Source organism: Staurois parvus, unplaced genomic scaffold, assembly GCF_062004578.1.
Source record: "Staurois parvus isolate SC_StPar_1 unplaced genomic scaffold, SC_StPar_1.0 ptg000004l, whole genome shotgun sequence".
Lineage (NCBI taxonomy): Eukaryota > Metazoa > Chordata > Amphibia > Anura > Ranidae > Staurois > Staurois parvus.
Window position 1 is genome coordinate 455,001 of NW_028317800.1, and position 26,850 is coordinate 481,850.

The 26,850-nt window shown below is 40.9% G+C and overlaps 1 protein-coding gene across 5 annotated transcripts in view; it reads left to right on the top strand.

Moving 5' to 3' along the window:
- TNFAIP8 (TNF alpha induced protein 8) overlaps nucleotides 1-26,850 on the top strand; it is a 128,679-nt gene that overhangs the window by 96,847 nt on the left and 4,982 nt on the right. Inside the window, exon 1 of one of the 5 annotated variants that reach the window (XM_089673423.1) lies at nucleotides 17,908-17,980. The exons of the other annotated variants lie outside the window; for them this stretch is intronic. Within the exon in view, the coding sequence (XP_089529549.1) occupies nucleotides 17,971-17,980 (10 nt within the window). The 5' untranslated portion in view covers nucleotides 17,908-17,970. Of the gene's footprint in view, nucleotides 1-17,907; nucleotides 17,981-26,850 lie in introns of those variants that run through there. 5 annotated transcript variants of the gene reach the window in all.

The following is a 26,850-nucleotide window of genomic DNA, read 5'->3' on the forward strand; positions in this document are numbered from 1 at the left end:
AACAGTTGTATGCATAGACCATCAGATCTAACCCTTTCAGTGTTTGTTTCCTGGCGGTTTCCTTCTATCTTAGTCTTCCTATTGATTGATTTTAACGTGTATCTAAAGCCAATGCCAAAATGTAATATATTGTAGTTTACTGGTCCTTGGTGTGGTAATCCTGCAGATAACACACTTCCTGTCACTGAGTGGCTATGTCACTCCTCCACTGTGGAAGGAGACGTGACCGTCACCCTGGACTGCTTTCCTGATATGGACAACAAGCATGCCCACATCTCCATCACATGGGGGCAGAGCCATTGATGGGCTACAGAAGATAGCTAGGAAGGAAGATATTCTTCTGTGCAGCTCATAGGAAGTGATAAGATCAACAGATATTTACTAAAAATGTTCTCAGTTGTGCTAACTGCAGTAATGTGGTTCTAAAAGCACAAGTTTTTTTCATCTTACTGCATTCTATGCAGCAAGGTGAAAAAATCTTTTGCAAACCCTTTGCAAGTAGCTTCCCCCACAGCCCCCCTAAATTCATACCTGAGCCCAAACTTGGTCCAATGCTGTGCATGAGAGCAGAGATTGTCTTGGCTCTCCCACTCCTCATTGGTTCAGATACAACAGAAGGAGCCTTTTGTCTAGCTGCTGTCAATCAGAGCCGGGGGGCACCAAGCCCTGCTCTGTGTGTCTTACAGACTCACAGAGCAGGGCTCTGAGTGCCCCAAGAGCTAGCAGATTGCTATGGGGGCACTTGGTGAGGTTTTAGGTTTAAATGGCAAAAGTTCACTTTTGTACTGGTGACAACAATCATCAAAACACAAAATGAGGATGAACACCATTCACCATGTGGACACCGTTCTAGCGCAAGCAAAATATTCGGCATAATCCAAATACAAATGTTTTCATGTGCTGGGGTTGGGGGGGGGGGCACCCCAGAAAAGGGGGAACTGGGCTGCTCTGTGCAAAATCAATGCACAGAGCAGGTAAGTGTAACATGTTGTTTTAATAGAAAAAAAACAAGCTTTACAATCACTTCTTTTTCAACCAAAGACCTGTAAGCTGCAATGTATGTGCAGTGAAGGAAATAAGTATTTGATCCCCTGCTGATTTTGAATGTGTTTGTGTTTTTTTTGTTTTTTTTTTAACAGTACTAAGTTATTAAAATGGTTGAGAAAGGATGATCTACAAAGCGCAACTTCTAAGTAACTGGGGAGGAATGCTTGAAATATTTTTTTCAGGTTTCAGGGAACCCCTGCTACTTTTTGTGAATTGGGCATGTGCTGTGCAGCAGACCTCCTATGTTCAGAATGCAACATGGAAGCCAACCTAAAAGCAAGTGGTGATCACTAACATAGAGGTGTATAATTCAGTCATTTCCAGCTTCCAGGGGCTTCAGTCAGGTATGGAATATATACTGTACTTGGGTACATTTGTCCAAGCTGGACCGATGTAACTATGTAAAAATATACCAGGTCTTTCAGTAGTAAGTTAGTTATTTTCTGCTTTTTTTTTTTTGTTAAATTAATTTAATAACATTTTTGCAGCTATACACAGAGAAAAATTGTGAAGCAAAATCAGGCCACATAGAACCCATTATCTTTGTAATTTATTTTAAATCACTTTGCAGAGATCTGTTTTAACTTTGTTAAACTTATCAACAAAAAGATATTATTCTAGTTCAAACAAAATTAAATCCTCTGAATAATTTTTCTAGGAGAATAAAACATGAAGCCTTCCAAGGAAGTGACAAGTTTTATCGGCACTGTATGTGTTTTGAAGTGATTATGTTTTAGTTAGAGTTAAGACAGTTAAAATTGTGCAAGTTGATGTATAAAAACACAGCACAAATGTTTTTTTCTAGTTTCGTTGAGCGTGAGCAAAGATTAGAATCTGTCTTGGGGTTTTGCCATCTGTGTCCCTCATTGGATTAATCTCCTCAAAATGAGAGCCCTGTCTTTTCACTGGCACAGGTCACTTTTGTCCTAGTGACAACAATCATCAAAACACAAAACGAGGATGAAACGCCCCAGTGTGGATACCGTTCTAGCGCAAGCAAAATATTGGGCATAACCAAATACAAATGTTTTCAATACTATTTATTCCAATCAACACAATTTTAGTGCGCTGTCTTATGTGAAGACATTAAGGCCTCATGCACACAGGAACATTCCTCCTCTTGGCAGCAACGTTTTGAGAAAATGCCTGAAGCTTGAAAATGTCTAAGGCTCCATATACACGAGCCTACCCTGACTGTTGGCCATGGGAAACAAGCAAACGCGGTTTTGCCGCGTTTTGCGTTTTTCTCGTGGTCAAAATGTTCCTCTCCTGAAAGCAATTCTTCCGCATTCAGGAGAGGGAGGTTTAACCTCGCCTAAATGCGGCAGCTCCTAAACTCTGTGTCCATGTACACATAGGCTTTTATGGAGTTGTGTTTAGGAGTTTTGGCAAAAAAATGCCAACAGCAAGCTCCTAAACTCTGGTTTAGGAGCTGCTCGTTTACTTGAAGCCTAATGCTTTTACAAGCGTTTAGGTGCATTTACAGGTTTCCAGTGCTTGGGTATTCATTTCATTGGCTAGAATAATAAATGTTCAAGCGCTAATCGTGCCTAGCGCTAGCGCGTTTAGACGCATCAATGGTTCTTTTCTGCCAAAATGCTGCTGCTCCTGGAAGCACTCTCCCTGGGGTTTTTTTTCCTGCATGTAAATGCCCCTGCTACTAAAAGCTTCTAAAAGCCTGTGTGTGCAAGGACACATAAAATAACGAGGAGCTTTTACAAGCAGTAAAAAAAAAAAGCCTGACGCCCCTAAAAGTGGGTGCAAAAATGCCGTGTACATGATGCCTTAAGGTTGGCTGTACTTTCCTTTTTAAATAGCCAACAATCCCCATCAGCTTCCCACCCCAAAAAGAGCCACACAGTCTTCCTCAAAAATGTGTCCCGGCTTGGCCTTGCATGTGCAGCAAACTCCCTGATAAGTCCCATGAAAAGGCTGTCCACCATTAGTCGCAATTGCTATTCAGGCATCTAAAGGCTGATTCATGGTTTCCAGGATTCTTAGACGTTACCGGGATAGCGGTGCACGATATATGATGTCATATCCAGACGTAAACCAGATATATATGCTTGATGAATCAGAAAACATGGCTCTGGCATTTCACTAGGCATGAAAGTGGGGGGCAGTGGAAACAGGAACGTAATTACCTGATTAATAAATCTGCATGGGATACTTAAAAAAGCATGTGTATGTGTACATATATAGTGTGTGTGTGTGTGTGTGTGTGTGTGTGTGTGTGTGTGTGTGTGTGTGTATGTGTACATATATAATGTGTGTGTGTGCCTAAGCACATCTGGAAACGAGCCCTAGGGCAATAAAAAGACTTTACAGGTGATACTTGACCTTGTTTAGAACCTTAAGCTCTAGTTCAACCAGTGCAACTTGTCATGCAGTTTTACAGTTTCAAATCGGTGTGACTCCGACTTTGCGGTGCTTCAAGGATTTGAAAAAAAGGTTCCTGCACTATTTTTTGTGATTTCAGGTGCGACTTTCATAAACATCTGTGCATGAAGTCGCACTGACATGCGGCTTTGAAATCACACAACGTCAAGTGAAGTCGTATGATTTCAAAGAATTCAAAAAGGTGTCCAGCTGTATTTTCTATGATGGCATGTATACCTGTCATAAAAACTATGAATTCTGCCATTGTTGGCCTCCATAGGCTAGTTACTTGGTTGGGTCTGTACTTTTGAGGTGCTGCAACTTTTCAAGTCAGGGAACCTAAAGTGCAATTACTTACAACTGTGCTTGTGTGCCAAGGTCTCACCAGGACAACATTTACAAGAAAGGTCTGCCAGGTCAGCCTTTGTATTTCTGTCATGACAGGAAAGGTAATAAAGGAAAAATTGATATGCAATTAAACTAAAATTGTGTATGTCCAGTAGTGATCAGTGCCTGTACTGTGACAACAAAGCAAACACATTTGACATTTGTACCAATTTATTCAGTCATCTGAAAGGTGCAAGACATGAAGTAAGGACAAATTGTCCTGATAGTAGTACATTTTTTGAAAAAAGTTTTTGTTATGTTGGCATATTAACCTGAATGTCTTCGAAACTGCCTGCGCAATTTAAGATCAGAGTTTAATATGAGTTGTGACATATATGTAAACACTGAAAGGAATATAGACATTTACACCCTAGTAAACTATAAACCAGACATTCGTGTGGCTGAATTGTAAACCAAAGTATATTTTACCCATTGTCATCCATTACCACCATATTAAAATGATATCTTTGCAATTCCAAACATCTACTCGTTTTCATTCAAGTAGATTCTCAGAAAGCTATCATTTTAAAAAATGGAGGAGGGGGAATGAATTGTGATAAGTATTCACCATCAAGTTTAGGATTTGCTGACTGCAAATGCAAATACAAACTATCACTAAAAACTGCGGCCAGCTTATGGATCTCTCCACAGATGGGTGATGGCTGATTGCAGGTCATGGAGATAGATCACAGGAGACTTGTATCTAACTGACTGGAGAGTCCGGTAAATACTGTTTTCAAGATCCACTTACCTTCCCAAGCTCCCCAATATCACACTCTTATTCATTGAATGGTACCCCAAAGCAGCTCAGAAACTCCTATGTCTTTAGGTGCTCTTTCTTGCATCAGAAGTACAAGCATCAGAGCCTGTCATCCTTATTTCTCCTTCACGATGTCCTGACTCTGGACTAATGTTCACCCGTTGTCTGACTGCCTGATGGTATCCCCTACTTTATTACATTGGTGGGACTTGCATTATGAGAGCTGTACTGATAGTAACATAACTGTCGGAAGGACCACAAATGTCCCCAGTGATGACCAAGAGAGAAAGCTTGACCATGGAGCTGAAAGATTTGTTTGTCCTGGAATTTGGCCAGCTATTGCTAGAAGGAATTCTGCATAACTTACTGAAAATCGCTTAACTTGTATAAAATAGAATAATCGCACATACCTGGCAGTCTTTTTACAGAGCTAAATTATCTCCAAATTATGTTAGAACTTTTAAAAACTCAGTTTAAACCTGGTCTTTCAACCTAGCCTCACCACAGGATCCTGGGAAAGCTCGGGTACCAATATTTGCAAGAGGATTCTTCAGCAGAAGCGCATAGTTGTGGAAATTGATCTGCTCCATTCTCTCAGGATTCTCCGACTGTGGGCCTGTTCACACCACAACAATGTTGGAAAGGCACGTACCATGGGCTTTTCTGCACTGCGTTCAAAAATGCACTGCCTTTGTGCTCTGCTGTGGGTGCCTACATTGTTAGTGGCACCCCAAACACAGATCACAAACAAAGTGCATTTGTGGACACCAGATCTCAAGGCACCGCAGTAACATGCAATTTGGTGCAGCATGTTTTTCAAGACCATGCACTACTTTTTGAGCATTGCAGTGCGATTTGCAGCCCATTCAAATGAATGGACTGCCAAATCGCACTTAGGGGAATGCACAGAAATGCTGTTGGGTGTGTACAAACCTTAAAGCATAATTGAACTTATGCCATAGTGTTAGTACACACAGCATATTAGCACATTATGGCAAACTTATCTGTCAAATGATGCCCTGCAAAGCTACACTTTCAGTTCTCCTGCTGATACTGGGGGTTTTATATCTTTTCCTGGTCTTTCTTCTGGGTTTTGTCAGTTCGACCACTCGAATGTCTGGTCTGCAATGGCGTTACTCCCACGCACGTGCACGGGACTCACATCACAGCATAAAATGGTGCTGTAAATGGATGCTATGCTGCACATACGCGGCTTAGTCTATATTATAGCAGACGTACAGGGGAACCAATTATTCCAGAAGTGACTGATGGGGTCTCCTCTGTCATAAACACCTCACATGTCAGCTATTTTTACAAAATGTGATAAAGTTATACTTATATTTTTTTTTTTAAACTTCTCTTTTATAGACGTAAATTACAACACAGGGCCTACTGGGCACTCCCATGCCCAATAAATAAAATAGCAAACAAAACTATTATATATTAAGATGAGTATTTAGTGCAACAGCAAAACTTCCCATTTAAAAAATGCAACTTTACTTCTGCTTTAAAGAATTCACTTTCACCTAGGCAAGAGCCAGGGAACTGCTACCCCCTGCCCATTACAAATGCTTACCGAAGGGAGGACTTTTCACCTACTAGTTGACAATGTTCAAAAGATGTTTAATTGGTTAAAGACATTTTTCAGCATGGTAGGCAATCTTTTGGGCCATTGTGGCAGGCTTGTGTCACATTTGATTACTCATAACTTATTTCTGTACATTTGTAAGCTTTTAATAGTTTTAATGTATTTATACTGATTGAGGTTTCTGGATTTGCTAATGTAGATCTATACAAAGGGGTTGATTCTGAACAACCCTTTATTGAATTAAAGCAAATTTTTTTTTTTTTATAAATGTGCAGCAGCGAAATACAAGGTCTTATTTAAGTGAAAATATTCAATGGATTCCCTGTTTCTGTTCAGTACCGCTATACTGTTTATGCTTGCTGTTTGATTGCAGCTAAATGCACTCTTTAAGTAGCTACCCCAAGATTTGAAATCTGGGACTGTGATTTTAGGTCACCTCAAGCTTTAATATATGTGACTTTGATTATAGGCCAATGTGTGAGCTTTGTTCTTTATACACAATTTGTTAATCGATGTAATTATGAACTAACCTGTTAAATGAATTAAAGACAATGGGTTCAGTGGGTGCCCCATAATTGCCACCTTCTTCCTGGTGCCTGCCTCAGCCATCTTGCTGCTCTTGTCATATAGTTCTTTCAGCTGATTAGGGGTTGATGTCCTTATGGGAAACATATGGTCTGCAAGTATCCTTAAGTTGTGGCACATCCAAAAACTTCATTTAAGCTAACGTCTTTTAACTTAACCGCAGACTGTCATTAAAGCTCATATGTAAACAGAAGAATGTGTGACTCATGATCGATAAGAAAGTAATCGAAAGTACCCAAATATATTCCGATTAAAGAAAGAAAATCTTAAGTGTGTGATAAATGGGCGTGTGGCGCTGCTGAACTGGCCGAACTTCATGTGGCTGGCTTTTTTGTGATTGTGGCTAAACAAAATGAAATATTGGCTGTTAATGTATCATTTTTCACTATGAATGCCTCTGGATATACTGCTGCAGTTTAAATTAATAGGTGTTCACCTTAAAATTTATTTAAATGTGTAAAATGGCTTTAGAATACTATACTGCTACCAAATTGTATGGCAGTCGAATTATTTGGTTGTAGTGCTTACAGGATTGTAGTAGTTTGGACTAGTAATTTAGCTTGTAAATGTAATGTATTCATGTTCTATGTTTCAGTTTTGGTTGCTAGGTAAAGCAAGCTCAGAACTAGTGGAACAAGTCTTTCAAAGCCTACCAAATTGCTAATGATGTGCAAATGGCTTTACAAACCTTTTTATCTAAGTTGTTTAATGTGTTTTTTACTGGTTAACCACCATTTTATAGGGCTTGTAGCAATGGTAACCTGTAAACAATACAGTGAAAATGTTTAATTTAACCCAAACTGTTATTTCAGTTTCTGTTGGCCATTAATGGGTTGAAGCTGCCACTGGTTTCCTAGGTAAGTAACCCCTGAAAACCTGTACAAACATTGAATATATTCCTTCACACAGACATCAACCAGATTGGGGATTTATTTTATTTCAGTGGATTGTGTTAGCACACTCATAGGAACAATATGGTTTGTTATCCTGCTGATGACAACAATTGGTCTAATCCCACTGCCATCAGCTATGGTAACTTGTGTGAAAACTAACAAAGGAGAATTTTTGGGGCAAGGTTCAAACTGAATGCACCATACACTGTAAGGTGGCCCCCGCTTTTGGTCACAGCAGGCATATTGTATGAAATGGTTAGGACTTTCCTGCAATTCCTGTCACATAGAAATAATAAGTGAGAGGAAATCTCTGCAAAGTAGGAGGAAATGCCCTCTAAGATAGTTGTCACCAAAACAGGTGTTTCCTGTTAGATTGCTCCTCACCTCTTGTTCCAGGGCAAATGGAGAAGGTGAATCTCTCTAGTGGGGTTGCAGACAGCAATAAAAACCCAAAAGGCTTTCAACACTACTTTTACTCTATAAAATAAAAACTTTGTCCTTACATACCCTTTAAGCTACAGCCTGTGTCCATGCTGTGGCCGGCTCCTGAGAAAAGTGATGGGGATATCCATGGAGGACACCATTCTTGTGAGTTTACAAAAAAAAGCCATGTACAGACCCTTAAAAGTCTTTGTTAAAAAGCATGGGGGGTGGTGAAGGTTGCAGTGGGGAAATAAAATTTTTGGGGTAAAGCATTCAAAATACCTATCTATCTTAACTATGTGAGACTCCGTTGTATTTGTTTAATTTTTTGCAAACTGAAAATGGGTTTCTAGAATCTACCATATGCTTTTTTTTTTTTTTTTTTTTTTTTTTTTATTTGTTTGCTATTTTTCAATTTTTTCCTGGTGTATCCTGTTTTAGAAGTGGTTTGTCTGATGGAGAGATCTTCCACACTGTGTTGTCACTGGTACAGGAAGTGAGCAGAATATCTTTAATGTGGAGAAAGCTGTACAGGATCCCCCTTCTTTTTTGGACTGGGAGATTAGAACTTCTGTTGTTGTTCCTGTATGTTTCCAGCCTGAGGAGATGTTATTAGGAAAGGAAGTAAAGACAACCTCCCCCAGCAGAATGCAGGGAGCAATAAAATCTAAAGAGTGTTAAATGTTTTATTTGGATCGCGTATCCCAATTTATTAAACCAATTTATAACCTATAAAGAAATGACAATCAAGGGACACCTAATATGTAACTAAACTTTTTTTTTTTTTTTTTTTAACAAATGGCTTGATGACTATAGTCCAGTATTTAATAGGTAAAATGTATACTGTATTCAAATGATCTAAAATACAACATCGACAGAAAACCTTTGTTGCATCTAAATGTCTGTGGCGATATTGTATTTTAGATATGTTGAATGAAGTATTAAAATGTTTTAGTGTCTTACAGTAACCATCAGGACCTGTTCACACCAGAACTCGGCATTAACTTCATGACATCCCAAATGCAGGTTGTAAATGCAGTGCATTTGCCTGAACAGGATCGCATGGTATAGTAGTACCGTGCAATCTGGTTGCTGTACGTTGTTTTTTTTTTTTGTTTTTTTTTAAATTAGTGCATGCACTATTTTTGGTGCCATCCAGCCCGATTTGAACCCATTCAAATGAATGGGCTGAAATCGCACTGCACCTGGATTGCATATGAATTCATGATGTGAATCGGCCTTCAAGGTACTTGTATAAAAGATATTTTCTGGTTTTATTAACCATAAAAACCTGAGCGGTTCTTGCATAGTCTCTTCATTGTATCCAAAACTAATATGAAAACTGAAAAGTATACAAGTCCATTTACTGCTGTTGACCCTTCGTGAAGTTGGTGCCAGTATATCTGCATTGTAATGGATGACCAGCCCAGTTTTAATAGAAATGTAAATAATTCAGACATCACTACTCCTAGCAGGGTTGGGTGGAGGACGCAGTGCCAACATTGACGTGAGTCACAGAAATCTTGGAGCAAACTTGGAAATCACTGTGACTGTTCATACCATCTTCCCTTCTCAAAGTAAAAGGAACAATCCCTTCATTATATATCCAGTACTGGGGGTAGGGGATAAGGCTGTGCCTATGTACTACTGGGAGCTGCCAGGATATGAAAATCTCATAGTCAATCAGAACAGTTGGACTGTTAAACTTATGTATAAACCAAAATCTATACCTCATTATGTTTGGTATCTTATCGCACTGTTTGCAGTTTTCCTAAAGCTGAAGTCTGGGATAGAGAAACGTTACTCTTACAATGGGTCCCCCTTTGCACAGTGAGGGTTTTCTAGGGGGATTGGAATAAGGTGAAATGCATACCTTATCTCTTGCTCCCATTGGCCTCCATGCTGCATGACTGGTCAACCAAAGCTGCTCATCACTGCTCAACCAGTCGCTGTTCTGCGTTGTCATAAACAACAAAGCAAGCCCAGTGGTCCTGCCTTGTAAGTGAGGATGCCTTGGGCCTGCCTAAAGCTGGAAACCTCAAACAGCATAAGTAACCCACCTTATCTATCATCCCTTAGACGAAACTAGGATTTCTAAATGTTATAATTAAAAAAACAAAACCACAACAAACACATTAAACCTAACTGCTCCGTGCAATGGTTTTGCACAGAGCACACCTGATCCTCTACTTTTCGGGTCCCCCGCAGGCTCTCGTGGTTCTTTCTCCCTGCCAAGTGCCCCAATAGCAAGCCTCTTGCTATGGGGGCACTCGAGCAGTCTAGCTCCCCAGCCGTGCTCCAGTGACTGGACATTGTCCATTCGCACACAGTGTGGCTCAGCTCCGCCCCTGCTCTGTCCTCATTGGCTCACCGTGATTGCCAATGTCGCCTGCTGTTGTGCGAGCAAATGAGGAGAGCAAGACCCTGATGAGCCATGAGCGCTGGATCGAGATAGGGTTCAAGTAAGTATAAGGGGGCTGAGGGAAGAGCATCACCCAGAAGGTTTTTCCCCCTAATGCATACAATGTATTAAGGTAAAACTTCTGCCTTGAGAACCAATTTAACCCTTGCAGTGAGTAAGGGGACCCACTGCATGGGGCGTTTTTGTCTCCAGCTTGGAGTTCAGCATCAGGTAAATAATTTTTCTTAATCTGTTGCAAAGTTTCTCACCTAGAGATCCTTCCAGTAACAGCTCTTCTTCCTGTTGCAAGTTTACAGCACCAAGCCATGCAATTAGCAGCTGTGCTGTCAGCCTGCTGTGTATGCTCCTTTTGTTGGCCATTTGGCTGCCTATCAGGTCTGAAGAAGGCATACCCAACATCTAGGACTCATGGCAGACTGACAACTTGCTTATTGCAAGGCAGTGCCTTAGCATTGTCAGCCTACAACAGGAGGTGCAGTTACTGGCAGGATCTCCAGGTACAAAAATTTGGAACAGATTTACAAATACTATTTGTTTTATAAAACTGTGTATAGTGAGGCATCAAACAAAACATACTGAAAACAGATTTAGTGTTTACATATTCTTCAAGAGTTTAAAGAAAAAAAAAAAAGTTATTCTGGTATGTGTCGTGATGGTTCGGAATAGAATTTATACATACGGTGTATGTTGGCCACCTTTTGCGGTGATAACTCTTTACTTGTTGGTGGGGTTACTGAAGAATGCTACAATACCTGTTTATATATTTGTTTGAACCTATCATACAAATATATTTTCCTATTAGTGTGAAAAGCTAAAAGGTACTGAGAAAAGGTTTTTCTCCATCGCCTATCTGTGGAAGGCATCTCCAGAAAATAGTTGGCATATTTTTCATCAAATCTGTACCTGGCATCACTTCCTGATGACAGACATCTGACATGCTGGTGGACTCTTCGACCTTCCGCTACGAAAACAGCGGACATTTATAGGGGCATAGCTAGCATTGTTTTCGTAGTGGGCTTTCTCACGGTAAACTGAACCTGTGATGGCAGGAACACAATGACGTGGATTCATGTAAACTCTACATGTTCAGACAATCAGAAATAATATGTGTAATATGCGTGGAGGCAAAGTCTGCATCTGTGTACAGATATAAAGAGGAGATTGTTGTTATTAAGGTGTTATTAAATAGCTCATTTGATTCTATGTTCCTGATAACATCACTTGAAGCCTTCTCAGCCAGAGGCTTGGCTCCATTGTACATTACATATGAAGGGCTGAGCTGTTTGTCTAAGTTTGAATATGTATCATTTTATACTGTATGCATTGGATTATAAGCCTGTGCACGGCCTAGGTGTGAATATATTTATATTGTACATGGCGGAAGGGAGGACTTTTAGCTTTTTATTTATACCAACAGTGATTTTCTTTTTTATATTCTGATATTGTAAATAGAAAATCTAAAATAAGATCAACAGCCTCAGTTCTGTTCCTGTGATTTGTGTGAACCTGGGGGGGGGGGTCTCTTCCCTCCAATCGGCTCTCCTCACTGAGCTCTGCAGTGTGTAATTTCGTCTCTCTGCTGCCTATTTTCTGTCCTCTCAGACAAGCTTTATAAATTAAGCACTTTCTGTGGATGTAGAGAAGAGTCACTTCACTGTGTATATGTAAGGGTTTACAACCACTTTAATGCCAAAATCGAATGTTAAAAACAAATGATATTTTGAAGTACTTTCAATGTACAATATACTTTTTGTATGAAAATCTACTAGTGCATGGCCAGCTTAAAGTGGAACTTTAGGCAAAAATATAAAAGGGTGAGCAGGCAAGAATTTTAATGCAGAAGAGACATGCTATCTCTCCTACATTAAAGTTACTTACCTGCCTGTCTTTCCCCCCACTCTACCAATTTGGCAATGCCAAATCTGAGTAAACTGCCAGGCATGTGCGGAAGTGACATCATCCCCACCAAGCCAATGAAAATTGCCAGCTATTGAAACCCAAGAGCCAGCCACCCAAAGATGTCAATGGCTGGGTGGGGATCTCTGGGACACCATATTGCCAGATCCAAGGTAAGTATAGTGCCGCTTTGAGACTGCCTGATGGCTCCCTCTGCTAGCAACTGGAGCAACATCTTGCTGCCTTAGGTACAATCGAGAGTGACCAGCATTTGGGCCAACGAAAGAGCGACATCACTTCATCTGTCGACAGAAGGTATGATTCCATAGGGGCACACAGGCAGCATTTATAGAGATCCTGCCGCTTGTGATTTGATGTTAGCTGCCGAATTTCCCATGGCATAAGCCTTACACAGCAGAGCAGGTTCTTCTTTTTTTTTTTTTTTTTTTTTTCTTTTCTTTATAAAATTCTTTTTATTGAGTTTTACGTTAACCAATAGACCTTACTAAAGAACTCCCCCCTAACCAGGTTACCCCAACCGGCAATATACTGGGTATTGAAGCCTGTGTGGACCACAGTGGAGAAATATGGCAACAATGTTCTCTAAATATAATAAGAATAAAAGGGGTCCAAAAGATAGGATACTCATGTGTAGTGTCATCCCTGAATCAAGGGGAAAAATATACAATATGCTGGGGTGGAAAAAAAATGTTTGAAGGGAACTTCCAAGTATGTTGCTCAGGACCAGGGCAAGAAACCTAGGGAGCTTAAGATGCATATGGTTAGGCAGAGGTGGAGAGACTATCTAACCAGAATTGCTAGACCTTGTCAACATAGCAGGTTCTTGAGTAGTCATATCCGTTCTCACCAGTGACACTTATGTGCATGGAGTTTTTAAATTGTCTCCTTCTGGATGCCAGCTTCTGTAAAAATTAGGCCTAGTGTACAGTATGCGTCTGTACTGTATGTCTGTCTTTATCATTGTGGAATGGACATTGGATTGTAAAACCCTTTGGTGGCTGGGATTAATAAATTGGAAGGCTTTATTCTGTGCGTGTTGGGATTCAATATTGACTTTGCTAATCATTATTGAATTATGAATGAACTTATTAAACAGGCTTACTCTGAGTATTTGCTAAGTGTTGACAGCTTGATCTATTTTGTTCAGCTTTATGACTGCCATTTCATAGTGAAACCTGCTAATAGAAGTGAAAAGGGAGGGGAATCCCATCAGCTTTCAGGAACCCATAGCTCCCACAGACTTTGCAGTGATTTCACTCCAATATTTTATTCAGTGCAAATAAAGTGTTTTGACATTTAGTTTACTTGTGATGTCTTACATTATTATTTCCGTATGGTGGCCATAATTGGCTCAAATTATCTGACATATGGCAATTGGTCTGTTTCTGACCATCTAGGGCAGGGGTCCTCAAACTACGGCCCACGGGCTGAATACGGCCCACCAAAGCCCTTCTATCCAGCCTGCCGTGAAAAAAAAAAAACAGACCGGTAAATAGCTGGGACCCAGCGAGTGGCAGTCTGGAAGCCCATGATTTCATCTGCTGCAGCCAGAGGAGCAAAAGGAGAGGAGATGAGCACACCAGGTACAGTGCATTACGGTGTCAGTGTAGAATGCATTTTGGTGTCCAGTGGGTTACAGTGCGTTGCGGAGTCCAGTGCGTTGCGGAGTCCAGTGCGTTGCGGAGTCCAGTGCGTTGCGGAGTCCAGTGCGTTGCGGAGTCCAGTGCGTTGCGGAGTCCAGTGCGTTGCGGAGTCCAGTGCGTTGCGGAGTCCAGTGCGTTGCGGAGTCCAGTGCGTTGCGGAGTCCAGTGCGTTGCGGAGTCCAGTGCGTTGCGGAGTCCAGTGCGTTGCGGAGTCCAGTGCGTTGCGGAGTCCAGTGCGTTGCGGAGTCCAGTGCGTTGCGGAGTCCAGTGCGTTGCGGAGTCCAGTGCGTTGCGGAGTCCAGTGCGTTGCGGAGTCCAATTAGAATAACTTTTATATTGCTTTAGTGAAGATGTTTAAAAGCTTCTTAGTGAATTGTTACCTACCTTCTTGACTTGAACAGCCTACTTTTTTAAGCTCTCTAAGTTAGGAAGTCCACAAATGTCCCCTTTAAATCCCAGCTCTGGCTGGTCCCATAGAGCCTACAAACGGAATTAAGTTGAAGTATTGCCATGAATATTGAAAATTTTTAGCTTATTTGTGTCTCAGATTAAAAACAGTTGCTGCTGTTTTATCCCTGGGAAGCTTCTTTGGTTCTTGGCTAGTCTTCAAAGCCTTGGCACTAATAAAGAAAAAACACACACATAAATATGTAAAACAAATCATACATGGTATTTGCAAAAAAAAAGAAAATCTGTTGTCCTCAAAAATGGGTGTGCTGCCATGGGATAAGATTGAATATATTATTGCATCCATAGTGATGAATCAATGGTACTGTGTCAATTGAAACTAATGCGATCATTTGAGGCTATTTTGTGTCTTTTTAATGCAAAAAAAAAATTTTTTGCTTTTTATGGCTGATGCTCGCATAACTTTTTTTCCAACCCAGCCAAAACAAAACTCCTGGCTTTGACTGCATACATGTGGGATGTGCGTCAATATTAGTTCTCTGGTAGCAGTGCACTGCCCTGGTCTATGGTTTTGGGGAATGGTATGCATTTAGCTGATCCTTGTCTCTGCTAAGATGAGACTGACGCAAAGTGCGGCTACCTTCTCTGCTGGTGCTCTGCTATATTGAACTTTACACTGCTTTACAAACATGCCTAATAATATAACAAGTATTCCAAATAAAGTCATTAGATGTTATACAGTACATGCTGCTTTTATGCAGTGTCTGTAGCTAAATAGAAGCTGAACCCATAGACATGACATTTTATAACTGGATTGGGCGACTTCCTTCTGTCTTTACGTTCTCTGTGATCCTGCTGGCCAGTTATTCTGTGTTTGCACGTGTTCAGACCAGCTAGAAAACTTGCCCTGATTGCTGCTGTTCCCGCTATGAGTTATGTAGCATCGGCAGTCCCTGCCTCCCCCCTCTCCTCTTCATTGACCTGAATTTGTTATGTTAACATAAGTGACCTTGCAAGTTGATGGAGTGCTCTGCAAGGCTTGGGGATATTACTTCCCTGCGTGAGATCGGAAACTGGCTGCATGCCTTATGTCTATGGGCACCCTAAGAAATAATGCCTACACTGAAAGCAGACCTGGAGAGGTAAGTGGGCCTCAGTCCACAAAGTAAAAGATTTGTGCTGGGCCCTTACCAGTCATTTCAGGAGATTTCATGTGCGAGATCAGTAAGATGTACTGTTATCCATGTCGTGTGAGAGGCTACCTGATTTCATACAAATTTGAAGGCTCTTGTAACTTATAGACCTTGGTAAAAGTTTCTGTAAAACTGATTCATCACAATTTAATTTCAATCTTTTATATATTTACCATAAACTATACAGTGAGAGTCTTCCTGATGGATTGTTTAGGTAGTCGTTCACACTATAATCTGACAATTTGTGTACAATCTCCTTTTGATTTACTGATTTTAAAGTGCTTGTTTGGCCAGCTTTAGTGTTTAATTCCACCATATACAAGTACAGTAATCCCTGCTGTTCAGCATGATGAACAATAATGTGTGATGGGCACTTTAAAGCAGATGGGCATTTCCATCTTTAAATAAGACATTGCACTCCATGCTAGGTCTACTACGGGGTCCGCAACCTGTACATCCCAATCTACTAGTAGATCGCAGCCAAGTGACTGGTAGATCATGGTCTGGGCTTGATAACCCACCATCCCAGCGCACCAAACAGAATGCAATGCAGGGACTACTGGTAAAGTTGGAATCCCAGTAGGGAGCTAGAGCCGCATAAGCCGATGCCTCCTCTGTAGTGCTGGCTCCTGTCCCTTGCAGAGTGATCCCAAATGGGTTTTACCACTCCTCAACTGTATGTGTGAACGAGCCCTAAGGGTGCCGCTGCTGCATGCAACTAAGGGCTCATCCACAAGTTCGGCGGGCACTGCTGCTCCTCTGAAAAGTGATCCAAGAGTGTTTGACAAGTGGTAAGTAGGCGATATGTTGCCTCCTCACCACCTGCTTTAAACCCAATGCACACAATTGCGACACGGTAATATGGTAATTAGAGGTTTAAATGAGGTGTGAGTAAGTAGATCTCCACCTCTTTAAGGTTGCCTACTATATATGACCCCGCTGCCCATCTTGTCTCCTTGCTGAAACACTATAATTATCATTTGAAAAAAATTAACTCCACTTTCTTCTGGCTTCCATGGTGCATGATCATCATCATCCTGCCTACAAGATCCCAGAAAATAGTGAGGACGTTTAACTGGCCATATATGAATCAAAAGTCGAACCATTCGATCAATTTGAATTTTGTTCCATGCTTGAGCAAGCTGTTTGGTTGTATATAAGTCAGTCAGTAGATCACCTTCTATACAGTCTGTATTTTTCTGCTAGATCAGCTCCGCAGATTATAGCCAGCAGCGCTGATCCAGTGTATTCTGACAACGGGGGAAAGTCTTCTGGCTGTCAGAATATAATAGCTCAGCCAGGAGGATTCCCTCATCCACCTCAAATGTGTAGATGGGGGAATCAAGTCAGTTTTTTTGCATTCAGCCAACTGATTGAACAAAAGAGCGGACTAATCTATGGGCTGCTTAAGTCTTGAGAAAATGCTGCAGTTTAGTGTTTAGATTTTTCCAGCACTATTTAAGCTACTCTACAATTCCCTGATCTTGCTGAATGAAAAATGTAATCCTCACCTAGGTGCTGCTGGTGGAAATCCGGGAAAAGATAGGTATATTGTCTAACGATTTTTCCTTGTACAGGTGGTTTTTTACATTTAAAAAGTGAACCTTGTACTTTAGAAAAAAGGAAAGGTAGTCCTTAAAAGCAGACGTTGTGCCTAAATTACCGTAGTTCCACAAAACACTGTAAAAGATGAACACTTTGTTAGGCTGAATTCACTGTCTTATGAGATGGTGACCTTTTTAGTGCTGAGCTTCACTCACTAACATTGATGTACTGGTAAACCGTACATACAGGGGTCTTATCAAAGTCATGACATTCACATTACGCTGTAGCTGTACTTTTGGAGAATTGCAATGCTGGAGTGCACCATATTTCAACACAGGAAGTGTACAGACACAAAATAAACTGCTTATTCTACACTGAAAACCTTGATTTTACCGGAAATATGGTTTACGCTGACATTTTCTCTTGGAGTCTTTTTAAATATTTTTATTTTTTTTATTTTAATGTAATACTTTAAGCATCATACATCATCCCACTTAGAGGAGGACAATGATGCAGGAATGTATAGCATCCTATATACTGTTGTTCATGCCAAGAATAGTGCTGGCATGCAAACAATGAACGTTTCATAAAATCTCTGGTTACACCAACCGATGTGAGCATGCACATACATGTGCCTATTTCTAGACGTTCAATGTGAGCACAGAATAGACAGCCTTTGTTTGCTGTAGAAATTCTGGTCATCAGACCACTAGCAGAAGTGTTCTACGATTTGTATTTTGGGACAAATGGAAGAATGAAGCAGCCAGGGAACAGCTGCGGATGACAAGTGGTAAGAAGTGCGTTTCCTTTCAGCTACAGTTGTATTCTTAGCACACAGTAGTACATAGGGCTGTCTGTCATGGATGCAGGGCTGTTACGATAGGATGTGACAGTTGTTCAATCACTTGGCTGAAGATTAAACACATTGACAGCATTACGGATACAATGCATCTTCATGTTTCCTAGCTATTTTCCCCATTTCAGACTGAAATACATGGAACTGTAACAAGCACCAAACTTCAGTTATTTTAGATTAGTGAGTTATGACTCTGAACACAGTCGTGTTGGCAATAAATTGGCTGCAGCACTGTATTTGCTGAATTTATTTAATTTGCGTATTAAAAGAGAAGTATGGTATTTCTCCTTTTTTTTTTTTTTTTTTTTTTTTGAATCCTTCTTACCTAGATGAATGCTGTATCTACCTCCCACTGGCTGCTGACCACTGAATTCTCAGTCTCTCTGAGTAGAGTGGTAACTGGCGCAGAGCAGACAGCGGTGACTGACAAATAGCTTTGGCTGTACTTCTCCTTTAATGATTTCTATAACATGCATACAACTTGAATAGTAAAACAAAATTAGCTCAGCCTTCAAGACACAACCTATATCAGAAACACGGCATATAACCAACTGACCAATTAATATCCATTAATAAGGCACAGTAACCAGGGAAGGGAAGGAGCGTGTTTCTTCAGTTCTGTCTACTGCAATTACCAATACAGAACATCCAAACATGTACACCCTCCAGGCAGAAGCTTGCAAAGGTAATGGCTAAGGCTCGTACATCTTTAAGTGGCATACCTCCATGCACCAGTGAAAGAAACATTTTATATTAGTTTAGAAAACAATTTTAGCCACTTGCCTACTGGGCACTTTCAGCCCCATCCTGCCCAGGCCAATTTTCAACTTTCAGCACTGTTGCAGTTTGAATGACCATTGCACAGTCATGCAACACTGTATCCATATGAAATTTTTATATTTTTTTTTCACACAAATAGAGCTTTCTTTTGGTGGTATTTAAACTGGGCACCGGGTTTTTAATTTTTTGCACTATAAATGAAAAAGAAAAAACCTTTTGAAAAAAAATAAAGTTTTCTTTTTTCTATTATAAAATTTTGCAAACAGGTAATTTTTCTCCTTCACTAATGGGCACTGATAGGCAGCACTAATGGGCACTGATAGGTTTCACTGATGGGTAGCAATGATGAGCACTTATAGGCAGCACTGAAAGGCACTGACTGATGGCACTGATGGGCAGGACTGATAGGCACTATTGGGGCTACACTGATTATCAGTGCAAATGTCTTCTGTGACACTTGCCGGTTATCGGCAGTACTTTTCCTCACGCTAAATATAAAAATAATCCCCTTGTGCTCCACTGGTATGAACAAACACAACCCCAAATATATGCAAGCTGCTACCACCTATTCCCAATACCACTGGATGTATGACATAAAAAACAATATTGGTGAAGCGCTTCACATGAAAAACTAAATGAGTACAATGATATAAAAATACATGTAAAGTGACCACACTGTATTGAAAGGTATTGATAACTAGTTCTATATAATCCCCCAAACAAATCTAAAAGTGCCAAGTGCTGAAAGTGCAAAACGGGTCATGCGTTTACTGTGCATATATTGTATTTTGGCACGATCTAGTCAGCAAACATAATACACAACAACATTGCACACTCTAACTGAAAGTAAAAAGTGCTCAGTATGAGTATGAATATTGATTAAAAGTAAAATCCACAATAAAGTGCAAAATAGGTCATGCGTTTGCTGACAGTGCCAAAATATATGCACAGTAAACATAATACACAATAACATTGCACACTCTAACTGAAAGTGGAAAAGTGCTCAGTATGAGTGTGAATATTGGTTAAAAGTAAAATCCACAATAAAGTGAAAAACAGGTCATGCGTTTGCTGACTAAATCGTGCCAAAATACAATATATGCACAGTGAAATAATACACAATAACATTACACACTCTAACTGAAAGTGACAGGTGCTCAGTATGAGTATGAATAATAGGTAAAAGTAAAATCCACAATAAAGTGCTAGACCTATCATGTGCAAACAAACACCGCAATGTCCGTGCTTCAATTCTTCACTCCAAACATGATGGATGTTTGCATGCCACACCTGTATATCGTAATCCAAAAGTGGCTAAAGTGCCTCCTCACCTTAACCATGCGACACCTAAGGGCCACAATGCTTTAGGTAATCTAGCTCCACCAGACTGGGGATCTCTGTAATAATAATCCTGTTGTACCACTCGATCTCCTCTGCCAGGTCACTTATGCCCTCAGATGGTAATACCCCCGGGATAATCACAATGCCATAGAGAGGTAGACAAAGAGAGCCTCCATAGTGAAATGCCGTTTATTCCATATAGCAGATGAAAACAAGCCAAAAGAGAACACTCACAGTATAGCAAATCTCATACAGCTGGTCTCCCATGTGCTGTGGGTGTACTGCAAGGTGCTGGGTGTTCAAAGATGGCGTCTGCCGGAAGTGTGTAACCGGAAGTACGTCACCGCGCTCTACGCGTTACTCCACGATGTCACGTAGCTTGATCAGGATGTCACAGCTTGAGGAAAGTACTGCCGATATCTGGCAACTGTATTTACTTTGTGATCAACTGTGTCATTGGGCACAGCTGATCACGTGTTAAAAGGCTGCTGTGATTGGCCTTTTACCATGTTATGTGATCAGCTGTGTCCAAAGGACACAGCGGTCACAGACTGTGCTGGGTGCGTGCCGCTGGGGGTGCGCGTTCTGGGAGGATGTCATATGACACTCTCCTAGAACTGGAGAACTGCGCTGTAGCCGTCATTTGGCTATTGCGTGGTTGTAAAGTGGCTAAAGTATATGTGAACTCTCACCTTTTTAAAACAACCCGATCAGTTTAAAATAAAATTCATATGTATACACAAAAATGTTTGCCTTTTTCATTTTTTTTTTTTTAAGAAGTGATCACATTTCTTCTATTCTGAGCTGCATTGAGAGCTGGGGAAGGAGAAACAGCAGTTCCCTGACCTTCTCTGTGAATAGCTGTGCAGGAAAGGGTGTCGGGACAAGACTAGCTGTGCTGAGAACTCAGCCTGCTCTCTTCCAATTAGAGAACTGACCATGCTGGGCTGTTATGCCTAGCGTGGTAAGTTTTTGATAGGAAATCAGAGGGAATGGCAGGAACACCAGGGATTTCACACAAAGGAAGCAATACAAAGAGAACAGGATACGTTTTCATACAAGTACATGATACAGCAGGCACAAATCAGGAATATGAAATGTCAGATTAACATATTCTTTATCATTGAAATGAAGGCTCTGGGTGAGACCTGTCACGGTCCAACAAAGGGGAGCTTGCTATATTGCTTAGCCCCTTTTTTACAAGAAAAATCAAAAAATGTATTTAATAGAAATATGATTTTATCAACAGTATATCTGGAAATTGTAGTGGCATAATGCAAAAGGGTATGGAAACCATACATTGTCTTTTTATAGAACGCCAATCCCAGAAAAGTTGGAATGCTATGTAAAGTCTACATAAAAACATAATTCGATGAATTGCAAATCTCCTAAACCCATATTTTATTCACTCTAGAAAACATCACAAATGTTTAAACTGAGTGTACCGTTTTAGAAAAAAATGGCACGTCTCAAGAGTTTGGACAGAGCAATGTAAGGCTGGCAAAGTACAACCAGAATTCCCAAAAAAATTGTACAGGGTCATGTTTACCATGGTGTCGCATCCCCCCTTCTTTACAACACTCTGTAAGGTCTAGGAATTGAGACCAGCTGCTGGAGTTTTGAGAGATGAATGTTGTCCCATTTTTGCCTGAGCACACGCTGTTCTAAAGCCTGGATATATTCAGTATTGATGGTGCCTTTCCAGAGGCAGAAGCTGCCCATTCAATATTCACTAATGGACCCCCATACCATCAGAGATGCAGGCTTTTGAAGAAGCCAGAAGGTCCCTCTCCTCTTTAATAAAGAGGATGTGGCACCCATGGTTGCCAAAAAGAATGTCAAATTTTGATTTGACCACAGAACAGTTTTCTACTTTTGCAATAGACCATTTTAATTGAGTTTTGGCCCAGAGAAGACACCTGCGTTTCTGGATCATGTTCCGATATGGCTGCTTCTTTGCATGGTAGAGCATTAACTTGCATTTTTGGATGGTACAGTAAACTGTGTTCACAGACAGTAATTTGTGGAAATGTTCCTGAATCCATGCACTAATGTCCATTACAGAATCATGCCTGTATTTAATGCAGTGCTATCTAAAGGCCCAAAGATCACAGGCATCCAATATTGCGCTTCGGCCTTGTCTCTTGTGAACAGAGATTTCTCCTGATTCACTGAATCTTTAATTTTTTTGAGCAGTGTATGTCAACATCTACAGTACAAAATATCAAAACACTTTTTAATCAGAGTATAGCATCAAGTCAATTAAACTCCTGGGATACTGATTTGGTCAGTTAAGTAGCAGAGGGGATTGTTAATTTCATTAACACAAAAGCAGCTGAAACTGATCAACAGGTGCACTAGATGGGCAACAGTGAGACTACCCCAAAACAGGAATGGATTTACAGGCCACTGACGTTTTTTCCCTACTCATCTTTTCTGACTGTTTGACCCTAGCCAAATGCAAAACTAGTGAAAGTGTCACAACTGGTAGGATGAGGCGATACTTGGACTCTACAGAGTTTGCACAGGTAGTCCAACTCCTCCAGGATGGCACATCAATACGTGCCAGTGCCATTGCCAGGAGGTTTGCGGTGTCTCCCAGCACAGTCTCAAGAGCATGGAGGAGATTCCAGGAGACAGGCAGTTACTTAAGAAGAGCTGGACAGAGCCGTAGAAGGTCCTTAACCTATCAGTAGGACCAGTATCTGCTCTTTTGTGCAAGGAGGAACAGGATGAGCACTGCCAGAGCCCTACAAAGGGACCTCTAGCAGGCCACTGGTGTGAATGTCTGACCCAAACAATCAGAAACCTCCTCTAGTGGGCCCTGTGGTCACTTCCCGGCACTATAGACCTCGATTGACATTTGCCATTGAACAGCAATATTGGCAGGTCCGCCACTGACACCCTGTGCTTTTCAGATGAGAGCATTTTCACCCTGACCACATGTGACAGACGTGAAAGGGTTTGGCGAAGGTTATGCTGCCTGTAACACTGTTCAGCGTGACCATTTTTGGTAGTGGGTCAGTGATGGTCTGGGGAGGCATATCCATGGAGGGACGCACAGACTTCTACAGGCTAGACAATGGCACTCTGACTGACATTAGGTATCGGGATGAAATCCTTGGACACATTGTCAGACCCTACGCTGGTGCAGTGGGTCCTGGGTTCCTCCTTGTGCACGACAATGCCCGGCCTCATGTGTCGAGAGTATGCAAGCAGTTCCTGGAGGCTGAAGGAATTGATACCATTGAATGGCTTCCACGCTCGACTGACCTAAATCCAATAGAACACCTCTGGGATATCATATTTCGGCCCATCCAACGCCGCCAGGTTGCACCTCAGATTGTCCAGGAGCTTAGTGATGCCCTGGTCCAGAGCTGGGAGGAAATCCCCCAGGACACCATCCATTGTCTTATTAGGAGAATGCCCCAACGTTGTCAGGCATGCATACAAGCACGTGGGGGCCATACAAACTACGGAGTACCATTTTTGAGTTGCTGCAATGAAATTTCAGCAAAATGGACTAGCCGGATAATTTTTTCACTTTGATTTTTGGGGTGTCTTTGAATTCAGTCTGATGAAAATGATCAACCTACAAATGATGGAACACATTAACACATTACCCAGTCCATATCAGTATAGATATCCAGCACATTTTGCCCCATCAAGATCTAATTTTTTTTGAGCAGTGTATTTTTAGTCTTTAAAAATGGTCAAATTCAGAATAATGTTCCTCAACATAAAATTTCAGACGCAGCTTTTCACAGATTGGTGTTCATTTTTATGCCTAATCATGTTACTGACCTGTTGCCAATTAACCTAATTATTTGCAAAATGTTCTTCCAGCTCTTCCTGTAAATCCCATACGGGTAGGCAGATATACTGACAGGTCTGCAGGAGACCTGCATGGCACCAGCGATCTAATGATCGCTGTTGCAATGCTTTATAGGCTCCTGCAACAAAAAATAAAATGCACACTTTTTGCAGGTACAAAAATGTGCATTTATTATTTTTTGTCAAAAGGTGAACGTATCCTTTAAACAGAGTGCCCCAACTTTTTTGGAATTGGAGTCTTATTGCTGTAGCCCTGATGAAGCCATGAGTTCTGGGTCCTGAAACACTTTGGTGCTATTGTATGGTCTTTTACTTTATATCACAATAGAATACATTTATATCTGGACTATTAACCCATGGAGTGGCACTTCAATCTCAGATCCATGTAGGTTTTTATTGCTGTCTGTGTCCCCTGTATGTGAATTTCCCCTCCCAAGCCCAACCATTGATTGGGACAAGAATAGGACCCTATGACGATAAAACCCAACGGGTTCAAACCCTTCCCCACTCTATACAAAGCTAAAAGCAAAAAAATAAATGGATTTTGAACAGCTACAGGCTTCAGCATGCCCTACCTGGACAAAGCCATCATGCAGGTCGATGGTCAATCTTATGTACGAGAACAAACACCCCTCCAGGATGCACAATATTCTTTTAATAGCATAGTTAAAATGGTAAAATACAGACTGTGCCGATTTTTTCTCAAAGATAGAACATTATCTGTGCATATACTGCCACTAATTCAACTGTGATCTTCAGGCTATCTATTGAAAATACTTCAAATAATTTTAGCTGTAAAGTGCATTCTTTTGACAGAGTCAACAGGTGAAATGATTTTATTGTGCACACTGCACTGTTCCTTAATAGGTAGTGTGGGAAAGGTCCACTGCTTTGTTTATCATGTTTATTGCCATTGGTTGCCATGTATATTTATCAAGCCAGGGAATTTGTGTTCTCCTCTACACAGAACATGTTGATTTTGACCTTTGCATGTTTCTTGTTGAATAAGCTTGGTATTTTTCCACATTGTCTTGCAATTTTTGGAGTGATCCGAATCTGCATTATAGATCTCTGTACTTTGTTGATATGGTGGCACTTTGTCCATATAGGCATGATGGCCTTCTAACCATTATTTTATTTAAACTGATGAATACATTGATTATTGTATTTAATAAAGGGGGTGAGGCTTTATTGTGTATGTAAATTCTTAACAAGGTGTTCAGTAGTTCTACTTCCTGTCCTAAAGTGACAACAATGCTTCTCCATATATACAGTACACTCTGCAAGAGTTGTCACCCTAGGGCAGTGTTACTGGCAAGATTACTAGGTGAAAAATTAAAGTGAACAAAGCTTGAAAAAAGGAAAACTAATGCAACCAAGCACCTTTTTTAAGCTGCAATATATTTTTTGTTCCTGGATTTAGATGCACTATAAAGTAGAATATCTGTGCAGGGATATATATCAGGATGTGTAGCTAGGGGGAGGAGGTAAATTAATGAACATTCTTCACAAACCCACTGTTCTAAAGCTAATATAACTGGCATGGATCATGATAGGATGTTGACAGATATGGAGGAACCACAACTCCAAGAAGGTCCTTTGACGTGCTATTGAAATCCCCTTCATCTAGAAAGCTGAAAGTTATATGCGGTCTTTACTTTTACTTTTGTTGTAGGTCTGTTTTTCTTTTAGCAGTGCAAGCTCAATAAGTAAACGTGCCAGAACTCCTGTCTTACTAAACAACCTGTTGGATTTATGTGTCTAGTGGTCTAGTGTACCATCTGGTGCACCTGCTCTGCTCTCTCTCATTATTCAAACATATAAAGGCTTCTGTCGTTCCGTTTAATGGATCATTGTGGTGCAGCTGGTATATAGCTTATTCAGCAGTGCAATTTCCTGTACAACTCAATTCTGAAGAAGTGAAACCATACCAGGCTTTTCTGTTACTTGCACAAACCATATGAATCTAAAAGGGGGAGGGGGGCATAATTGGAGTAAGTCAGTAAGAATCCATGTGCACTCTGCCCAGTGGTACTGATGAAGTATTCTGCAAGCATAGATACAACAGAGCCACAGTGATATCAATAGATGTGCAGGCAGAATGATTGACAGCTTTAATTTCCCTGCAGACAAATTATTTAATAACGGTTTTCATCTTATAAGGTATGATAATACAAGCCTATGTAGGTAAAAGTATGCAGACTTGCTCCTTACCCCCATCTATCTACTTGTAGCCTTTACCGTTTTGGTACTCACAACTCGTCCTGCAGCAGATATTTAGACGCCTTCTGAAAACCTTCAGTTACTGCTGCTGTGGTGCAGAATAGACCTGCCATATTGGACAGCAGAAGACTAATTTACGTGGCTGCCCAAGGTTTTCAATAAAAAACAGGCTAGCATTAGAGAGACACTGCCCAGGGTCACCACATTGTAGACCAGTACTATGGTGCCCATAGATGACTGGATTGGGTACAATCAGACAAGGCAGGATCACTATTGTAAGGGGACACTGGCAGCATCTCCGGCAGAGGACTTCAGAGACTGTTACATAGCTAGTATGGCTGAAAAAATACATCCATCCAGTTCAACCATACAAAAGTTATCCTATACCCGCAGTTGATCCAGAGGAAGGCAAAAAGCAAAGTATGATGCAATTTGCTCCTGTAGGGGAAATAAATTGTTTCCCGACACCCTGAGAGGCAATCGGATATTCCCTGAATCAACTTTACCTATAAATGTTAGTACCAGTTATATTCTGTGTATTTAGGAATCCAGGCCTTTTTTGAAGCAATCCACTGAGCTGGCCAGAACCAACTCTTGAGGGAGTCTATTCCACATTTTCACAGCTC